General features: G+C 45.2%; 1 protein-coding gene across 1 annotated transcript in view; it reads right to left on the reverse strand.

Annotated features, from left to right (window-relative positions):
- Nucleotides 1-19,936, reverse strand: part of apc2 (APC regulator of WNT signaling pathway 2) — a 56,900-nt gene that overhangs the window by 34,582 nt on the left and 2,382 nt on the right. The window contains exons 2-7 of the mRNA XM_049588234.1: nucleotides 5,631-5,792; nucleotides 3,269-3,359; nucleotides 1,705-2,077; nucleotides 818-926; nucleotides 387-500; nucleotides 36-110 (exon numbers count right to left, since the gene is read on the reverse strand). Of these exons, the coding sequence (XP_049444191.1) occupies nucleotides 36-110; nucleotides 387-500; nucleotides 818-926; nucleotides 1,705-2,077; nucleotides 3,269-3,359; nucleotides 5,631-5,771 (903 nt within the window). The 5' untranslated portion in view covers nucleotides 5,772-5,792. The remainder of the gene's footprint in view (nucleotides 1-35; nucleotides 111-386; nucleotides 501-817; nucleotides 927-1,704; nucleotides 2,078-3,268; nucleotides 3,360-5,630; nucleotides 5,793-19,936) is intronic.

Raw genomic sequence — 19,936 nt, forward strand, 5'->3', positions numbered from 1 at the left:
GTGTGTGTGTGTGTGTGTTACTGTGTGTGTCTGACCTGTAGCTGGGTCTCTTGACTCCCTCGGGCCTCCTGCAGCTCTTTCTCCAGCTGCTCCAGACGAGCAACACGCATCTGCAACACAAACAAACACACACACACACACACACACACACACACACACACACACACACACACACACACAGAGTTCAGACATGTCCAGATGTGCTCTGTTTCCATCAGCCAGCTGTCTGCACTGCATCCCATCGGCAATGATTCAACAGTATGATTTAATTCAACTAATTTAAAGTCATTCAGATTTTTGATCTGTCGTTAACACAATTCTTTGATGATGTAATCTGCTGAGGCTGAAGATGAAAATGACCGTCCAATCAGGAGCCTCGGTCTCACCTGCGTCCTCTGAACCATCTCATCACTAGTGCCAAAACGTTCCTCCATCACAGACCGAACCTGCTGTGCTTCAAACTCCAGCTGCTGCCGGATCAGATCCATCTGCAGAGAAAACTACAGCAACAACACACAGGTCAGAGGTCAGAGGTCAGAGGTCACAGACACAAAGTTCAGGACAGATCTGACAGTACAGGAATTAAAGCTGATCACTCCCTGCGAGCATTTTCACTTGTTGCTGAAATCAGATCTTTTATTTTGACAAATACAGAAGAGAGAGAAACTTCCTGTTTATTGTACAGAGGGAAAATTAACTTCAGCGAGTTTAACCCCACCATGTGTTAGTGAGTGTGTGTGTGTGTGTGTGTGTTCCCAGTGTGTATCAGTGAGTGTGCGTGTTCTCAGTGTGTATCAGTGAGTGTGTGTGTTCTCACCGTGTCGATGCGAGGCAGTTGAGCCAGTCTTTGTGACAGCGCCTCCAGCTGGCTGAAGTACCAGCAGCGCTCCCTCTCCTCACGGTCGATCTCCCCCAACAGGAGGTTTCTGCAGACGGTCACACAGGTAGCATTGTTAGCATCACTGTTAGCATCACTGTTCGCGTCACTGTTAGCATCACTATTACTGTCATTGTTAGTATCACTGTTTGCAAAAATGTTTGCATCCCTTAGTAACACTGCTAGCGTCACTGTTAGCGTCACTGTTACATCACTGATAGTATCACTGTTAGCATCACTGTTAGTATGTTGCTAGTACTGTTGCTTTAATGGATGGACACACACACACACACACACACACACCAAGATCACAAAACTACGGTGGCCCTGAGAGCTCAGCTCACTGCAAATTACACTGTTTTCTTATAATCTGACAACACGTAGCTACAAAGTGAGAAAACACAACCAAATATAGAAACACACAAGTAGCAATTTTAATTCAATATATTTTTGTTTCTTTTTTATTTTTATTTTCTTTAATTATAGTTTAGGTTTATTATTAGTAATATGTTATATATATGTGTATGTCGTGTCACAGTTTTACTTGTATCTATATTTAAGTTGAAGCATCGTTTTTCTGTTTGCTATCAACCTGTCTTTTTGTGTGTAGTATATGTGTGTGTGTATCTTTTTAAAATCGGTTTTATGATGCACAGATGGAAATGTTTATGTAACTTACATATTATTAATGCATCTTTCAGTAAACTAATCTTTCCATAAAAAGATTTTTTATCTTTATATTTATGTTCTGGTGTTATAGAAGAGCTCAGCTCAGTCCAGGGTTCATCGTCTAGTCCGCACGTATCGGACTGAAAGGATCAGCTGACCTCTCCTTGTACAGCTCCTCCAGGTGGTGGTCGCTCATTCGTCCATCGGCTCCACTGATCACAGCTGTTTTGGGTGGGGCCCCGTCCAGGAAGTGATGCGGCAGCATGACGGCGGCAGATTCCACACCGGATGCTGAGCTCAGACGGGACGACGCTCTGAGCGGACTCCTGGCTCTGCTTACCGTCGCCGCAGAGGAGGAGCAGGAGGAAGGAGGCAGAGCCAAGCGGTCATCTAGCTCCGCCCCTCCGACCCCGGCCGACCCCGCCCCTGCAACACCTGTTAGCCCCGCCCCTCCCAGGCTCCCCGACAGCAGTCTCAGGTTGTGAGGTTGGTGCTTGAGTTCGTAGTAGTTGGTGAGGTCCATGTGGAGCTCTGAGGGAGGAAGATGATCAATAATCAATCAATCAAACAATCAATCAGTCAATCAATCAGTCCATCTGTCCAGTTGATGGACGTTTCTGTCAATCGGTTAAAGAACTGGATGGGATTCCTTCTCTCCTTCCTTCTTTCCTTCCTTCCTTCCTTCCTTCCCTAATTCCTATTCCATTTCCTGTGTTCCTTGTCTTCCTTCCTCTTCCCCTTCCCTGTCTTTTCCTGTTTTCCTTTCCTTTCCTTACCCTCCTTTCCTTTCTTCCTCTGCTCCTTCATCATTTCCTCCTTCTCTTCTTTCTCTTCCCATTTTTCCTTGTTTCCTTTGTTTTTCATTTACTTTGTTTTCTTCCTTCCTTTCCGTCTTTTAATTTCTTGTCCTTCTTCCTGTCCTTTCATCATTGCCCCCTTCCTTTCATTCTCTCCCTTCCTTTTTTCCATCATTCCTCTACGTTCCTTCCTTCTTGTCCTTTACTTTGTTTCTTCTTGTCCTTCCTTTCCTTCCTTCCTATTTTTCTTGTTCCTTTGTTCATTTTCTTCCTCACTTGCCTTCGCCCTTTCCTTGTTTTATTCCTCCTTTCCTTCTTCTTCTCTTCCTTCCCTACTCTCTGTCCTTCCTTCCTTTCCTTTCTGTCCTTCCCCTCTTCTTTTCCTTCATTCCTTTTCTTCCTACCATCCTTCTTCTCCTTCCTTAATTTCCTTCCTTTCTTCCCTTTTTCCTTTCTATTGTTCATTTCCTTTCTTCCTTTCCCCATTCCTTTTTTTCTGTCCTTCATTTCTTTTCTTTCTCCCTTCTTTCCTTCCCTTTGTTCCTGTCCTTCCTTTCTCCCTCTTCTACTTTTCTTTGTTCCCTTCCTTCCTTACTTCCCTCTCTTCATCTTTTCCTTCCTTTTTTCTCTTTCATTCCTTGTCCTTGCTTCCTTGTATCTGTAATCTATTACTCCTCCTGACAGACACAGTCTGATGATCTCATCAGCTGCTGAGCTCAGTTGAAGTGAATCTAATTTGAATCAGCTGTTTTAATTGGATCGAGTCATAACGTGGCGGAGCAGCTGCAGCCAATCAGATTAGCTGATTGAGTCGATTCATTTCTCTGTGAGCAGTTACTGGTCCCAGTGGAGTCCAGTAGAATCACCTTCATTACACCAGTTTAATGACACCCTGTAGCTCTCTGTCACATGATCTGATACAGACCTTTGAGTTGGTGCAGCACGTCGCTCCGCCCGGACGAGGCCAGAGTTCCTGCCTCCTGCTCCAGTTTACTCTGCAGCTGCCTCAGCACCTCCTGCATCAACAACAACAACAACAATCATGTTTACAGACAGGAAGCGTCCTGAGTGTCAGCTGAAGGTTTGCTGCAAAAAACCTGAAACAAAGACTCCTGATCTGAAACCTTGTTAATGAAGCCGCCATGTTTACAGAGTGAAAATACTGCGCCTGATGTTCACGGCCATATTTAAGGTTATTTGTCCTTTTACAGCACACACAGTTTAATATCTATACACATGTTTAGAGGAGAATGAAATGAAGGTGAATAATTCTTTCAGTCGTAACCAGCGCTCCTGACCACAGCAGAGGACCTTCATGCTGCTGTGGTCAGGGTGTGTCATCATTCTCAGTTTGCTTCATAAACATACAGAGGAAAGATGGAGGACAAACTAACAGAGACTACACACACACACACACACACACACACACACACACACACACACACACACACACAGCTTGGTGTGTATGTTGGTGGCGTTGCTGTCTGTACAGTCTGTCACTGTGTCATAACAGACCGCACAGACATTAACAGCGACTTCACAACAGCTGTCAAACCTGCACCAACAATCTGAGCTGCACACAGTCAGAGCTGTGACATCATACAGAGACCTCAGCGGGGACGTACGGCCCGGGGCCCCTCCTTTAAAAGGGCCCGGGAGGAAACACGCTGCTCTTCATCTCCTAACAACAACCAAAGTGTCCACACAGTGTCCACACAGTGTCCACACAGTCCACACAGTGTCCACACAGTGCCGCAGCCAGCATCAAAATACTGAGTCCAAATCCCACCCTGACAACCACACCTGCCTGAACGGGCCCACCTCACACAGGTGAGGTACATTTTGCAGGTGTAGTCCCAGGGGCCCCTGACACTTTGGGCCCCTGCAGAATGTACCTCAAGTTAACATGTACAGACCAAGAAGAGACACGGAAAGACCACCAAGACATTAAACATTACCTCAAAGAGACATAACATGACTATTGGGCTCCGACCCTGCAGACGGATGTCCCTCGTCCTCCTAACTCTGACCCTGCAGACGGATGTCCCTCGTCCTCCTGACACTGACTCTGCAGACAGACGTCCCTCGTCCTCCTGACTCTGACCCTGCAGACGGATGTCCCTCGTCCTCCTGACTCCGACCCTGCAGACGGATGTCCCTCGTCCTCCTGACTCTGACCCTGCAGACGGATGTCCCTCGTCCTCCTGACTCTGACCCTGCAGACGGATGTCCCTCGTCCTCCTGACTCCGACCCTGCAGACGGATGTCCCTCGTCCTCCTGACTCTGACTCTGCAGACGGACGTCCCTCGTCCTCCTGACTCTGACCCTGCAGACGGATGTCCCTCGTCCTCCTAACTCTGACCCTGCAGTCGGATGTCCCTCGTTCTCCTGACTCTGACTCTGCAGACAGACGTCCCTCGTCCTCCTGACTCTGACCCTGCAGACAGACGTCCCTCGTCCTCCTGCAGTCTCACCTGCTGCATGTCCGTCATGTCCAGCGGCTGCCTGTGTGTCTCTCGTCCTGCCTCTGATGAAACCAGCTGAGCTCAGTCTGATAATCCAGCTGCTGTCAGCATCTGGACACGTGCGAGTGTGTGTGTAGTCACACGCATGTGTGCATGTACATATGTGTTTATGTGTGTGCAGCTGATGGGATTAGTGTGCAGCAGGTCTCGGCCTGATTTCTGTCTCTGCAGCTTTATGGATGTTTTTCATATGAATATGTTTCATTTCAGATTCAGTCGATGTGAGATTTTAAACATAGACTGAGGTTTGACGAGACGATGAGTCGCCATGTCTCTGAAATGAACAGTGACACAAACATGTTTTGAATGTTTCCTCATCTATGTAAAGGGCTGGTTCCAATTTTTTGAAGCACAACATATTCCTGCACAGACAGGATGTGAACACATTCATTTTCTACAGTGTTCATCTCACCACAGGAACACACCAGTGTTTCTTTATTTCAGTTTAATACAAATTCAAACTGAGGTGATTCATCATGGACAGAACAAATAAGTGATTGATTGTTTCAGTCATTTAAAATAAAGTTCAGACTCCTCCCACTTCTTTATTTACTTCCTTGCTTTGTTTATGATAATAAACTCAGTACTCTGGGGTTTTGAACAAGAATATATTTGAAGTCACTGTGGACTGTTTAACACTGGAGATGTTTTATTGCTGGTGCAGTTACGGACAAAAGTACATTGAGATTACTTTTCCTTTGAAATGTGCTATATAAAGACAAATTGATTTCTTGCTGTTGTTTGTGTGACGGCAGACTGACCTTCATGCCGGTGGTCTCTGTCTCCAGTTTGGACAGGTGGTTGGAGTTGTCCTCCAGCTCCCTCCTCAGGTGGGAGTTCTCCTTACGGAGCGCCTCCACCTGGTGGGCCAGCTGGTCGTAGGAAGCCACGGCGTTGGCCATCTTCACACTCTGCAGCGCCTCCTGCAGGAGCACAGAGGAGGAGGTGTTATATGGTTGGACTCTCACACAGGGTGGAGGAGCTCCTTCAGTGTGATAAACACACGTTCACTTTATATCAGGAATTTCTGATGGATTTCTCCCACGCCATGAAAAGAACAAACATGTTAACAAACTGCCAGAAACCTTCTCCAGTCCGGACTGAGTGGAGTCCTGCGGGGTGAAGCTGTGAAGGCTGCGAGCGGAGCTCGCTGCTAACTGCTAACAGCTAATAGCTAGCTGCTAAGAGCCACCGCTGCAACTAACACACTCCACAAATCCATTCAGCAGCTCCACCATCCACAGTCAGACACACACGGCTGATTATTTACTGCTGAATTACAGCTCACAACTCGCACCAACCCAAACATCCTGGTGCAGACTATTTACTGGAGTTTACCAGCCTGTGGCTCATCAGGCATCTGAAGATCATTACAAGCCGTCAGTGTCCGACAGTCCACCACCAACATTTACATTTTTACAGGTTACCAGATACGTTAATTTGCCATATTTCCATATTATAATTTACTCTGAGTTGTAATTTCCTCTGCGTTACATTTCCTCCAAATGTATCTCCTCTTTGAAATTAGTTGTATATAATCTCTGGGAGACGGGGCTGCACAGACACCTCAGCTGCTGTTTACAACAATAAATCATATGGTTATTGGTTATTATTATTATCATAGATGAGACTGCACAAACTGAAGTGAAGTTTATCCAGAGAGACACGAGGAGAATTTCACTTCAGTCACACACACACACACACACACACACACACACACATAAAAAACACCTTCAACCAAACCTCATTCATACTGTACATCCATTTTAGACTACTGACCAAAGTTTAAGTATTTTTTTTTTATCTTAACAACAGAAACTCCGGTATTTCTGCTGTTCATTGGCCTCCTGCAGGAAGAGACACCATCTCCTCCTCCTCCTCCTCCTCCTGCTCCTCCTGCTCCTCCTCGGCAGCAGATGGCTTTCAGGGAGTGTCTAATCATCTGTCACTTTGGTTTCAGTTTGGCTCCATGTTTTTCAGTCTGTTAGATAACACGTTATCTAAGTTTCTCCTGCGGCTGTTTTCCAGCCTCCGCTCATCTGATCCTGAATCAGTCTGATAACACAAATGCATTTCACTCGTTATGCCGCTCCTCATCCTCCTGTTTCCATCCTTCTGCAGATTCATTTCTGTAGAGCAGCAGAAAATATATCATATTTATTTTTAATTCCATCTTCATCTTATTTACTGTACTTTTACAGACACATTGTTGTGTGTGTTGCAGTGTCTGTGCTGCTTGTTTTAATTGGCCCTCGACAATGTTACATAACAGCGTTATTGACCGATGAAAGAAAGATGTGGATCATCAACATGATGAGGAAACATTTTGAATTTAACAAACTGACGACATGTTTCAGTGTTGACATCCACACTGAAAATGAATTACAGGAAGTTACAACCTGTAAGTGTAATTACACAGGTGTTCACTGTAATATTTAACAAACTTTTACTGTGAAATTCCTGCAGGTAATTACAGTAACTTTACAGCTAAATCACAGTAACATGCAGTCATAACTGCTGTGAGATCAGCTGTCTGCAGATGTACAGTCAAATATTCTACAGTGCAATGTAGGATGAATGTTTTCATGGTTGAGAGACTGTGGATAATGTTCACACGGTGTTTTTGGTCATATGCATAATAACTATCTTCAGATAAACTGTTTTCCTGCGCTGAGAGACGACTGTGGATTTTGTTAGTGTTCAGCATGAGAAAGAGAGTTAAATGTTGTCTTTACTGATATTTATGTTTTCTCTTTGCTGCTGCTGGACATGGTTCTGTTCTACTTAAATAACTGTTGTAATTATGGCTGTCAAAATAATGCCTTAACTGTGTGATTAATCTATCACACAGAAAATAACATGTTCAAAACATTAGCTCTGATTAATGGCGTTCTGTGGTGCCCTTTGACCCGGTGCGTCACTGAAGGCCACAGTGTCTTTGTCACATGATGGAGGCAGACGAGATGACGCTGCTCGGCCCCGTGAACGGAACAGTTACATTTAAAAAACGCCCAGATGGAGCTGTTGATAGGAGCAGCGTTCTCTGCAGGTTCTGCTCCAACCATCAGAGAACGTCAGTCTGAAATATCACCTCAACACAAACCTGGAGGTCTGAGCTAGCATAGCCTCTGATGCTAACGCTAGCAGCCAGCCTCGTCACGCCACACTGGACCAGGTGTTCAGACTGAGTCAGTCTACCTGTGGCCGACTCACTGACTCCCCTCAGACCAGTTTGGGTGGTCGAGGACAGGAGGACACCTGTGTCCAACATCCTGGAGGGCAGGGGGACGCCTGTGTCCAACATCCTGGAGGACAGGTGGACACCTGTGTCCAACATCCTGGAGGACAGGTGGACACCTGTGTCCAACATCCTGGAGGACAGGAGGACACCTGTGTCCAACATCCTGGAGGGCAGGGGGACGCCTGTGTCCAACATCCTGGAGGACAGGTGGACACCTGTGTCCAACATCCTGGAGGACAGGAGGACACCTGTGTCCAACATCCTGGAGGACAGGGGGACACTTGTGTCCAACATCCTGGAGGACAGGGGGACACCTGTGTCCAACATCCTGGAGGACAGGGGGATACCTGTGTCCATCATCCTGGAGGACAGGGGGACACCTGTGTCCAACATCCTGGAGGACAGGAGGACACCTGTGTCCAACATCCTGGAGGACAGGGGGACACCTGTGTCCAACATCCTGGAGGACAGGGGGACACCTGTGTCCAACATCCTGGAGGACAGGGGGATACCTGTGTCCAACATCCTGGAGGACAGGGGGACACCTGTGTCCAACATCCAGCAGCTTCACTACGACACATCTGACAACATTAATTTGAACTGAAATTTTTTAAAATACTTTCACAGCAAAAGTTGATGAGATTATTTGAATTATCCTCAGAGGTCTCTTCCTCTCAGAAACAAACACACACAGCAGCTGATTTAAAGCGGTAAAAACACTGAATAAAGACATTTCGTGTTTTAGTTTTCTCTAACGCTGCTTGTTGCGTAGGAGCTGCAAACTACCAACATGTTCTCATCCCAAGTCGTCACATATGTTTGCTGCATGTTTTGTCAGTGGACCTTCACATCTACATATTATGCACTACATATCCTCCTGAGTCTGCTGTTGACGGTACAGGGCAAGACATCAACAAAAGCACGTAATTAGGTTTAAAAGAAACATCATGGTTTGGCTCTTCATTCATCAGGAAGTGAACAGAGGGCTCCCAGGTGAAAGTCCAGGGTTTGTTGGATTACTTTGTCACCAGCAGCGTTTCATACCAACACAGCCGGAGCTGTGTATCATACAGTTGTGACAGGTGCTGTCCAGCTGACTTTTGCATATCATAACACCATGAAAGGTTCCATCTGGATGCGTTACAGGAAATGTACAGTTTGCATACAGTCTCTTTCAAAATAAAAGCACTACGTCAGTACAGTATTGCAAACTGATGTTATTTTTTTCCTTCAACAACACACACACATGGTTACGTTTAGGAACAAAGAACACGGTTTGGCTTTGCAATCCTACAGGAAGTGAACACCGGCCTCCCGGGTGAGAGTTGCTGACCCATCCCCCGCCCCTCCTGCCCGCCCTACTCGGACTTTCGCTGCCTTAACTTTTGTTGTTGTCCCACTTTGTTTCCCCTGACGCCACCAGGCGCCATTAAACAATAACAGCAGCCGGCTGTGCATCATGCTGACATGAAAGGACAGCTTTTTTTATGTGAAAGGTTTCACCAGAAGTCACTGCGCCAGTTTTCAACAACTTCAAGTGAGACCGAGCTGCTGCAGACGAGGACCCGCTGTCATGTACATATGAACGTCTCATTCTGTTATCTTCCATTTCTAACATTATGTCCCTTAAATCCTCCGCACTGGAGCTTTAAACACAACTGTGAGCTGCTTGTACTTGAATTGAATATTTCCATTTTGTGAAACTTCTGCTACTAAGTACCTTTTCATGCTGATACTTTTGGACTTTAATTTACATCAGGAACATTTTGAATGCAGGACTGTAACATGAAGTATTTCTACACTGTAGCATTTTTACTGAAGTAGAATATCAGAGTACGTCTCCCTCCGCTGACCGCACACAGATCAATGATGAAAGCTCAGACTGTGACACAGTGAGGTCATCACTTTGAGCTGCACATACTCAGTGAGCTCTGAAACGCTGATCATGTCACCGACTCAGACTGTGACCTTCAGCTCAGAGACAATGAGTCGACGCAACGTTGCTGCTTGTTTGTTTCTTTGTTTCAGACGGTGAATAAAAACAGTTTCTGTTGTTCTTCAGATGATTCAGTGTCTCAGTGCAGCAGATCTGAAGTCAGCAGGCGGTCAGCGCAGCAAATGTCACCGCTGCTGCATTCATTATGAGGAGCAGAGCCCCAGGGGATTGTGGGTAAGAGGAGGGTGGAGGAACCTGATCCAGGCTGTTAGTGGATGTGGATTTACAGGACAGACTGCAGAGGACTGAACCTTTTTTACTCTCATCTTTTTAATCACTTTATCGGCTGATTGATCAGAAACTCTACAAACAGTCTTTTTCCCATCATGCACTCACAAATTAACAGCATTTGTATCCCATTAATTTGACAACAGATGTTTTTTTTACTTTTAAATAAATCACTGAGTTAAAATAAACGAACATTTTATGTGTTTAACAGCTGATTATAATTAAAAGCAGGCTGCTCTCACAGTCAAACAGTGTTTGCTATTCATTGCTTCTCTCTCATGAAGCAGCTGTTCTCATCAAAAACACATCCTGAACTGGATCCTGCTGGACTCTGGTCCATATCCGAGTTTTGTCATTATTTGTTTTATGAAAACTGGCTGAACTGACATTTGTCATTATGACACTTTATTAGTTTAAAAGCAGCTTTCATCATCAGCCTGTGTTGGCGACATCACACCACCAAACCCAACTCATATTGCATTGGTAATAAGCAACACTAGCCATGTTTCCATCAGCCTGTTTAGATGCACATCTAGAAGTATCGCATCAGAAAATTATGATGGAAACGCCAAAATTCAAATTAAAATCCCCTGATCCGCACAAACTAAAATACGCTCGCTTTAGCCGGGTTTTGGTTGATTCGAAAAAATGCTGATTCGCAAAACGGGGGATGGAAACAGTTATGTTCAAATTAAGTCTGACGTAGCGCACCTCTCTCCATGGTGATATCCACACTCCGGGTTGGGAAGGCGGTAATGCATTTACAAGCTGGTTGCCAACCACCAGACAATGTAGAAGAAGAAGAATGCGAGACTTGTTTTGTTTCCGGTTCTGCAGAAAACTGGCACGAGTTCGTAGTTTTCACCAAAGTCCGTACATTTAATGGAAACACACAGGATTCGTATTTCTTTTAATGTGCATTTCCCAATGATTGGAATCATTTTTGGATGGAAACATAGCTACAGTCACAGGTCACAGTTCATCGCCTCGCAGATGTCTGTGTTAAATTTGAAGAAATTTCCTTGAGGCCTTGTTGAGCTATCATGTTCATGAGAATGGAACGTGTACGTATGGACAACATAAAAACACAATGCCTTTGGCCATGGCTGACGCCAGCGCAGAGGCATAAAAACGCACTAGCAGAGCCACGTGTCTCTGACTGGCTGTGAGCTGAACACAACAACGTGAAGGAGATCAGAGGTCAGTAGGGGTGTGAGGGGCAGAGCAGCGTACGCTGTTTGTTAACCTGAAAGTTGATGTGTTTTTTGGGGTGACGAGAGCAGACAAAAGTTAGTCTCTTAAGAAAACTAAAACAGTACAAATACGGTAACATTCTGGATCTGAAGCCGACGAAAGAGCTGAGCTTTTTCCGAATGCGTTTGTCTCACTGCGTCCACCAAAACGTCTTTTTCATACAAACACAGAGCTGCTCAGTGACATCACAAACCTCAACAAATGTCACAGAGATGGCACAAATCAGACCTATCACAGAGGACAGACACACAGACAGACAGATGTTGTTCATGTCATCCTGTCTGGTTATGAAACAGACGAGCAGCCAGAACAACCTCCAAACAGTCTGAGGAGCAGAGAGTCAGTCAGCTGCTTGTGTGCAGCTCAGTCTCCACAGGAAAATGTTGGCACCAAATGTTTGTGCAAACCACAGATACTTTACATTTGTATGTTTCATACGTGTCACATCAGCATTTATAAAGTGACGAAGTATCTGAGCTGACACTGGAGGTGGAGAGGATGGTGGATGGAGAGACGCCTGCCGAGCTGCAGACCACTGGTCAGCACCGACTAACAGCTTAACTTTTTTTTTTAGTGAATCATTGCTGTGTCTTTCAGCGGCTTTTTAGCCCTCAAATGTGGGTGTCTACTGGCAGCCCGTTGACACCATCCAGTGGTGATTGTGCCCCTAAAGTGGGTTCTGTCCTCTTGTGCTGTTAAACACAATAATGGTACAACACCACTAACTGGTGTTTTCTTCCACACGTGGTAACATTTAGCCAACACACACACGTGGTTGGGTTTAGGAAGAAAGAACAGGGTTTGGCTTTACAATCTTACAGGAAGTGAACACCGGCCTCCTGGGTGAAAGTCCCTGGCTGTTGGACACATACACCACAGCTCCTGCCTGCTCTACTCAGACTTTTACTCCCTTTATGTTTCGTATTTGTCCTTTCGTTTCCCCCTGACACCGCAGGGCGCCATTAAACAATAATGGTGACCAGCTGCGTATCATGTCAACATGAAAGGACGGCTTTTTCCACTGGTGTTTGACGCCAGAAGTCACTGACCAAGCACTGGCTTTCAATGGCTTTGGAGTGAGACCGGGTTGCCCAACCATGTGCGTATGTTGTACTGACATAGTGCTTTTATTTTGAAAGAGACTGTATCAAACTGCACATTTCCTGTGAAAACAGAAGTGTATTTTGAAAACAGACAATGCATGTAACAGGCTGAAGTTGACACGGCGTCCCAGAACGTCAACAACCAACACACCCAGGGTACCTTGGACGTCATATGTGGACGTGGAAAGTCCATGACCAAACGTGGACATGTGACGAGGTCACAGTGAGGATGATGATGGAATTTTCCAGAACCCAAAGTTATGTCTTCTTCTTTTGTCCAGCGTACAGTTGGACTCTTTGGTTCATGTTGCTGTTTAGAGATGTCTGTCTTTAAAACAAAAAGACTCTTCGTTTCCTGTCGTACATGACGAAGAAAAGCAGCGAATTCTCACATCTAAGGAACTGAACCAGCAAATCATTGAGGCTGTTGCTTGAAAAATAATGGGAACGATTTATTGATGATCAAAAAGAGGTGGTTATTGATCTTCTCTAATGCATACGTGTTCTAGTAGGAACCCCAAAAATACAAGTACGAACCTGAAGATGAGGAGAAAAGGTCGTCTTTAAACACCAACATAAACTGTGAGTGTGTTTGTTGTTTAACAACAGACAGCAGGACGTCGGCATGAAACAGCTCAGTGAAGGAAACATTTTCAGTCTGAGGACTCGTTTTACTTTAACAGCTGTTTCAGGGTTCAGACGGTCCTCACAACTACACACAAACAAATGTGTGTGTGTGTGTGTGTGTGTGTGTGTGTGTTTGGGTGTGACAAGGTCCCCTTCGTACTGCAGGCCTCAGCTGGTGTGTGTGTGTGTGTGTGTGTGAGATCAAAAACCTGCTCTATATATTGATGTTCTCTGTTACCACGGTAACAGGCCCACATCCCCCCACCATTGCCATGGTGACACATTTACATCGAGCAGTGTCTCTTTCAGCCACACACACGCGCACACACGCACACACACACACAGAGCGCTCACTGCTGCAGTCGCTGCAGAGCATGCTGGGTAAGAAAAATGTGGGAGCTCCCGGGAGAAGAACGAATCAGACGGAGACGAGAACCGTTAACGGCGCAGTTGCTATGGCAACGAGCGGTCTGATGCGTGTGACCCCGATATGAGACGACGAAGACGAGGAGGAGGAGGAGGAGGAGGAGAGATGAAACAGGAAGAGACAAAACCATCAAAGCATCTGCAGTGAAGTCCGTTTACTCCTCATGAATGCATCAATAATTATAATACAACTATATCATGTACACTCACTGGCCACTTTATTAGGTACACCTGTTCACCTGCTAGTTAACACACATATCTAATCAGCCAATCAGGTGTCAGCAGCTCAATAACATTTAGTCGTGTAGACATGGTGAAGATGAGCTGCTGAAGTTCAAACACAGCATCAGAATGATGAAGAAAGGTGATTGAAGTGACTTTGAACGTGGCATGGTTGTTGGTGCCAGACGGGCTGGTCTGAGTATTTACTGGGATTTTCAGCACAACCATCTCTAGGGTTTACAGAGGATGGTCCCAAAAAGAGAAAATATCCAGTGAGCCAAAATGCCTTGTTGATGCCAGAGGTCAGAGGAGAATGGCCAGACTGGTTCAAGATGATAGAAAGGCAACAGGAAGTCAAATAAGCACTGGTTCCAACCAAGGTGTGCAGAAGAGCATCTCTGAAGCAACAACACCTTGCCCAACCTTGAAGCAGATGGGCTACAGCAGCAGAAGACCACACCAGGTGCCACTCCTGTCAGCTAACAACAGGAAACTGAGGCTACAATTCACACGGGTTTTCTCACCAAAACTGGACAATAGAAGATTGGAAAAACCACATTCAGATGGAAGCATGGATCCATCCTGCCTTGTATCAACGCTTCAGGCTGCTGCTGCTGCTGCTGGTGTAATGGTGTGGGGGAGATTTTCTTAGTACCAACTGAGCATGGTTTAAACACCACAGCCTACCTGAGTATTGTTGCTGAGCGTGTCCATCCCTTTATGACCACAGTGTACCCATCTTCTGATGGCTACTTCCAGCAGGATAACGCACCATGTCACAAAGCTCACATCATCTCAAACATGACAATGAGTTCACTGTACTCCAATGGCCTCCACAGTCACCAGATCTCAGTCCAATAGAGCACCTTTGGGATGTGGACTTTTTGGATGGACCAAATGTACAGAGCTGTAAAGTTGTCCACCATGGTAGCAGTTAGCTGCTAGCTAACCGTAGCTAACTTGTTTGTCCATTGTTTGGTCTGTGACGTAATAGGTCAACAGGAAAAAGGTCCAACACTAACAAGCTGAAAGGGGGCATATCTCCACCTATCGTAGAGGAGTCCTCGTCCAGCTGGAGCTAAGGATCTATACTGGGACATGTCCAGTTACCATCCTCACTACACCACTGACTTTGATTTTAATGCTGACTGAATACAACACATGATCGTCACACACCGGCACCAGGACGTGGAGGAGACAGTGACATTCGGAGTTTTACGAGCGGCAGCTAGATTCATAAAATCTACTGAAATCATTAAAACTTCAAGAACAAAATGTGAGAAACAAACTCAGCAGAAACACAGATGAGTCTCCTACATACCTACAGTACACACACACACACACACACACACACACACACATACTGATGATGAGCGTTGTTTCTAATGGTTCATCTCCTCCTCTTCCTCCTCCTGCTGCAGGTGATGAAGATCACTGGCTGTTTACATGCTGATTTAATTTTAAGAAAGAAGCCTTCTTGGTCCGTAGATACGATCATACATTCTGTCTGATTTAAATTTAGATGAAGCTCTCTTTCGTCTCTAAAGTCAGATTTTCAGATTTCTTGATCATAAATGTTCACGTGTTGAAAGCGCATCACGTTTCTGAACAAAGACAGTGTCGATCACCCCCACCCCCACATCCTCCCCAGCCTCCATCTCTCTATCCCCCTGTGGGGACTGTCTGGTTACCATGACAACCGCATCCTCCAGGCAAAGAGAGGAGAAGGAGGAGGAGGAGGAGAAGAAAATGGCGTCGGAGTGTGGAGAGCGACTGCATCCAGAAATGTCTCCTTCTCTTCTGTTTTAAAAACAGTGTCAGTGTGGAACTGTAACTCAGGATGCTTTTACACATTAATGTTCAAACCAGGACGAGAGTTTGATGTGAGAGGAGACACTCGCCCACTCTAACAGCTTAATGCGCTGCACTTGTGTGGCGCTTTTCTCGCTTTAATTTACATGTCACCTTCACACATTCACACACTGGCGGCCGAGACCACCACACAGGGTGCCACCTGCTCCTCAGTGACCATTCACGCACACTCACATAGTGATGGAGCAGCCATCAGGAGCAATTTGGGGTTCAGTTTCTTGTCCAAGGATACTTCGGCACGCGGCCTGGAGGAGCCAGGGATTAAAGCGCCGATCTTCTGATTATTCGACGACCCACTCTGCCTCTGTGCCACAGCCGCCCCAGCTAAAAGCTAACACACAGTGCTGAACGCCAGCAGCTGCATCTGATCCACAACCGTTCACGAACCTCTGGATCAGACCGCAGGATGTGACCTGTGAAGGTCTGAAGACTCGAGACAGTCTGACCTCACAGACATCATGTCCTACCAACGAGTTTCAACTGTTTGACCAAAAATAAATTGTTTTTAGGGAACCTGAGAAGAAGGGTTTTCTTGGCCTGAAGTGCGAACCGTGATGACATCAGCAGGCGTATCATGTTCTTTATCATATACCTTTATCAAAGGTTGGTCTGCGCTGGTGTTTGGATAAAAACAAATATCTGCAATGACACAACATAAGCTCACAGGTAACTCATATAATCTGCCATCTTGCTGCTTCCTTTGGACACCGCCCTCCGTTTATGACACATCCGTGGTCATAACGCTTGTGTTCATAAACGCAGGCTGGTGTGTGAGGGAGCAGCAGCGCTCCAAGAACTGTGACAGAAACTGGTTTAAGAACCAGAGACGGTCTGGTGTAAAATGTTGGACGGATGATGCCTGGTGATGACAGTACACATGGGCCCCGGCGCCAGATTTAGCTTCTTAACTAGCAACTGTAAATTGTATCATCTTGTCACATGATCAAATACAAACTTGACATAGGACAATATCAACATACACATTACCCAGCAGCCACCACTGCAAATCTGTGTGTGACAAAAAAAAAAACAAATAAAATGAGAAATTATTCCATTAATTACATAACTTTTACTACATTTATATATATTTATAGTTTATGTAGAATAAACACACAGTTTGTCACAGATTCGTCCGTCAGTGGACCTTTAACTGAGAGTCATCACACACAAAGTTAAGAATGAACCAAAACACTAAAAGACACACACGTCAGTTTCTGAAACTTGTTTCCTAAAGTCTTCGTGTTCAGACTCAGCGCAGCAGAGCGCCGATCCACAGCCTGATGTAGCTTCTTCCTCTGAGCCATACAGCTCCACCATCAACACTGCAAACACACACTGACTCAGTCCCCCACACACACACACACACACACACACACCGTCCTGCTGACACAAATACTGACTACAGCACCAAATGTGGATTCATCCGCCACTGAAAATAGTCCTCAACAATGTCACTGTTTCCTCCTGTGTGTTTGATCAAAACTACAGTGAGCAACTGTTTGAGGAAAAGATCAAACTATAGATGTGTGTTTTCAGAGATTTAGCAAGATGAAGAGGAGGTGACAAAGAGAGGAGGAAGAGGAGGAGGAGGAGGAGGAGGAAGAGACGATGGATGAAGTTTTTACTGCAGCACATTCAGACTTCATTCACCACAACAGCAAACTGTGGTGTCATCAGAGTGAGTCAGCACTCACACTTCCTGTCTGCAAACACACTGCCTTGTTGTTGTTGTTGTCGTTGTTGTTGTTGTTGTTGTTGTTGTTGACAGTACAAAATATAAAATATGCTTCTGTTTCTGTGACTTCTGGAGGTTTGATGGCTTGTCCATGTCTTTGTCTTGACAAATCAAAAAAGACTTCACACAGCTTCCTGTGCACACACTGAAGGCTTCACACTACTACTACACACCTGGAGACACCTGGAAACACCTGGAAACACCTGGAGACACCATGTCTGCCTCACAATGTTCAGACTGAGTTGAACCAGAACCAGAAATCTGAAAAGTACCTGTCTCGGTCAGGACACTCTGTAAAAAGAGATTTTTGAGGTTTTTCTGGTTAAATAAACGAATAAATCCTCTGATGTCACTACAAACTGATCCTGCGTCTCAGAGTTTAACCTGACTTCAAACAGCCAAACAGACACATGTAAAGGACGCTTGGTTCAGTTTGCAATGACGGTTTTGTCAGACTGGAGGTCCACAGCCCAAAGAGATTCACTCCGCTGATACAAACCAGACAAAAGCAGAAAATCTGAGACTTTTGAGAAACTTGGAAACAAAACTTTGACATTTTTCATCAATTAAAAAAACAAACAGCTAAAAACAGACTGAAGCTGTAGCAGATCCACTTAAAGCTCCAGTGTGTCAGATTCAGGAGGATATATTGTCACAAAGTGAATATAATATAACTGTGGTTGTGCTCTCGTTACCTAAGAATGTCCAACAACACAATGATCACAGTTGCTATGTTGCTATGGTGACAATGGATACAAGGAAGGCTTGAGCTTCTCGTTACACTGCCACCTACAGGTTTGGCGTGCTCTTGTGTATATATACACGGGTAAGTGTAAACGAAGATCTTTTTGAAAACGGAGACGGTGAAATGTCCGTTTATGAAAATAGCCGGCAACGTGTAAATGGCCTCTGAAACCTGCTCAGTCTGCAGAGGGTTAATGACACACACCTGGGGACACTCGTTAGTCTGATCCAGTGTGTGTTCACTGAATGAGAGGAAGGGATTTATTTCTCAGCCTGTCAGAGTGCTTCAGTTCCCACCAACTCTCTGAAGACACAAGTCCTTTTTAGACAGGAGGTGTGCAAATTTGCAGGAAAGCCCAATCAGTGTTTTTTCAGCATTGGCAGTATAAAAACAAAATCGGGGAGTGCAGCAAAATGCCGCCTACCTACTTTTGTTTATACAGAATGTGCCTTTTTCGGGGCAATGGGGGGCGTGAGCAAGTAACAAAACGTGTAGCTCAGCGTGTGACGTAAACAGTGACGTGGGAGGGAAGCCGCGGCTGGTCAGTCCTTCGGTGATTCTCTCGTAAGTCGGCCCGTTCTTCACCGTCCCCGTCATCTGACGGTTAATGGCCTCTTCGTTTGCGAGGACAAGGAGGGCGCGCAATTCCTTGTCTCCCCAGTTGCTCATCTTTACAGTGTCTGTCAGGTTTGTGTTTCCCTCTTGCTACTAGCTGCTCGCTAATTCCTGCTATCAGCTGTTTCCTGTTTATCCACCGCCAGTGGCTCACACGTGCGGCGTCATCAACAGCTCCTCCCACAAGTCATCAACAGCCCCTCCCACAAGTCATCAACAGCCCCTCCCACAAGTCATCAACAGCCCCTCCCACAAGTCATCAACAGCTCCTCCCACAAGTCATCAACAGCTCCTCCCGTTGCAGAAGGCCGCCTCGGTCTGTTTAAACTAAAAGGTTCCGCCAATCCGGCTCTGTGTGTCTAAACGCTCGCAGCTTGGCGGCAAAACGGCCCAACATTCGGGGAAGTCCTGGCAGTGTAAAAGGAGCAACTGATGACATCAGTGTAACTGCGTGTGACTGTTCACGCTGATCACGACATGGTGTTTGAGTTCAGGAATCTCTAGCCTGGTATTTCATCAATCTGTTTTCAGAGCCCTGTTTGATTTATTTTTCTTCAAGAGAAGGAAAATAAACATGTTGTTGTGGAGACGCTACATACTTTTGGTTCATAAAAGAATCTCAGTCGTGTTGTTGTATTTTTATGATATGATTATTTAAAGACATTAAAATGTTGAAGTTATCTTCTTTCATTTCTTTTTATATGAAAATATAAGGTGTCCTAATTTGCCAATAAAAAAGTGGTTTTCGGGACACATTATATTTGAGATCAAGTCATCAGTTCTGTGTTTGATTATTGTTTATTTTTCCTTCTGTATTTTGTCGTCAGGAGGTTCATGTTTATAGAATCATATGACGTTGCTATGATTCAGTAAATTGTTCCAGAACATAAGTTTTCAGGAAGTGTCTCAATTTAACAAAACTCAATACTACAGTTGTGTTTTGTTTGTTTGTTTGTTTATTTTAAAAAATACAAACAAACAAACAAAGTTTGATTTTATTGGC

The sequence above is a fragment of the Epinephelus fuscoguttatus genome, linkage group LG10 (assembly GCF_011397635.1).
Source record: "Epinephelus fuscoguttatus linkage group LG10, E.fuscoguttatus.final_Chr_v1".
Taxonomy (NCBI): Eukaryota; Metazoa; Chordata; class Actinopteri; order Perciformes; family Serranidae; genus Epinephelus; species Epinephelus fuscoguttatus.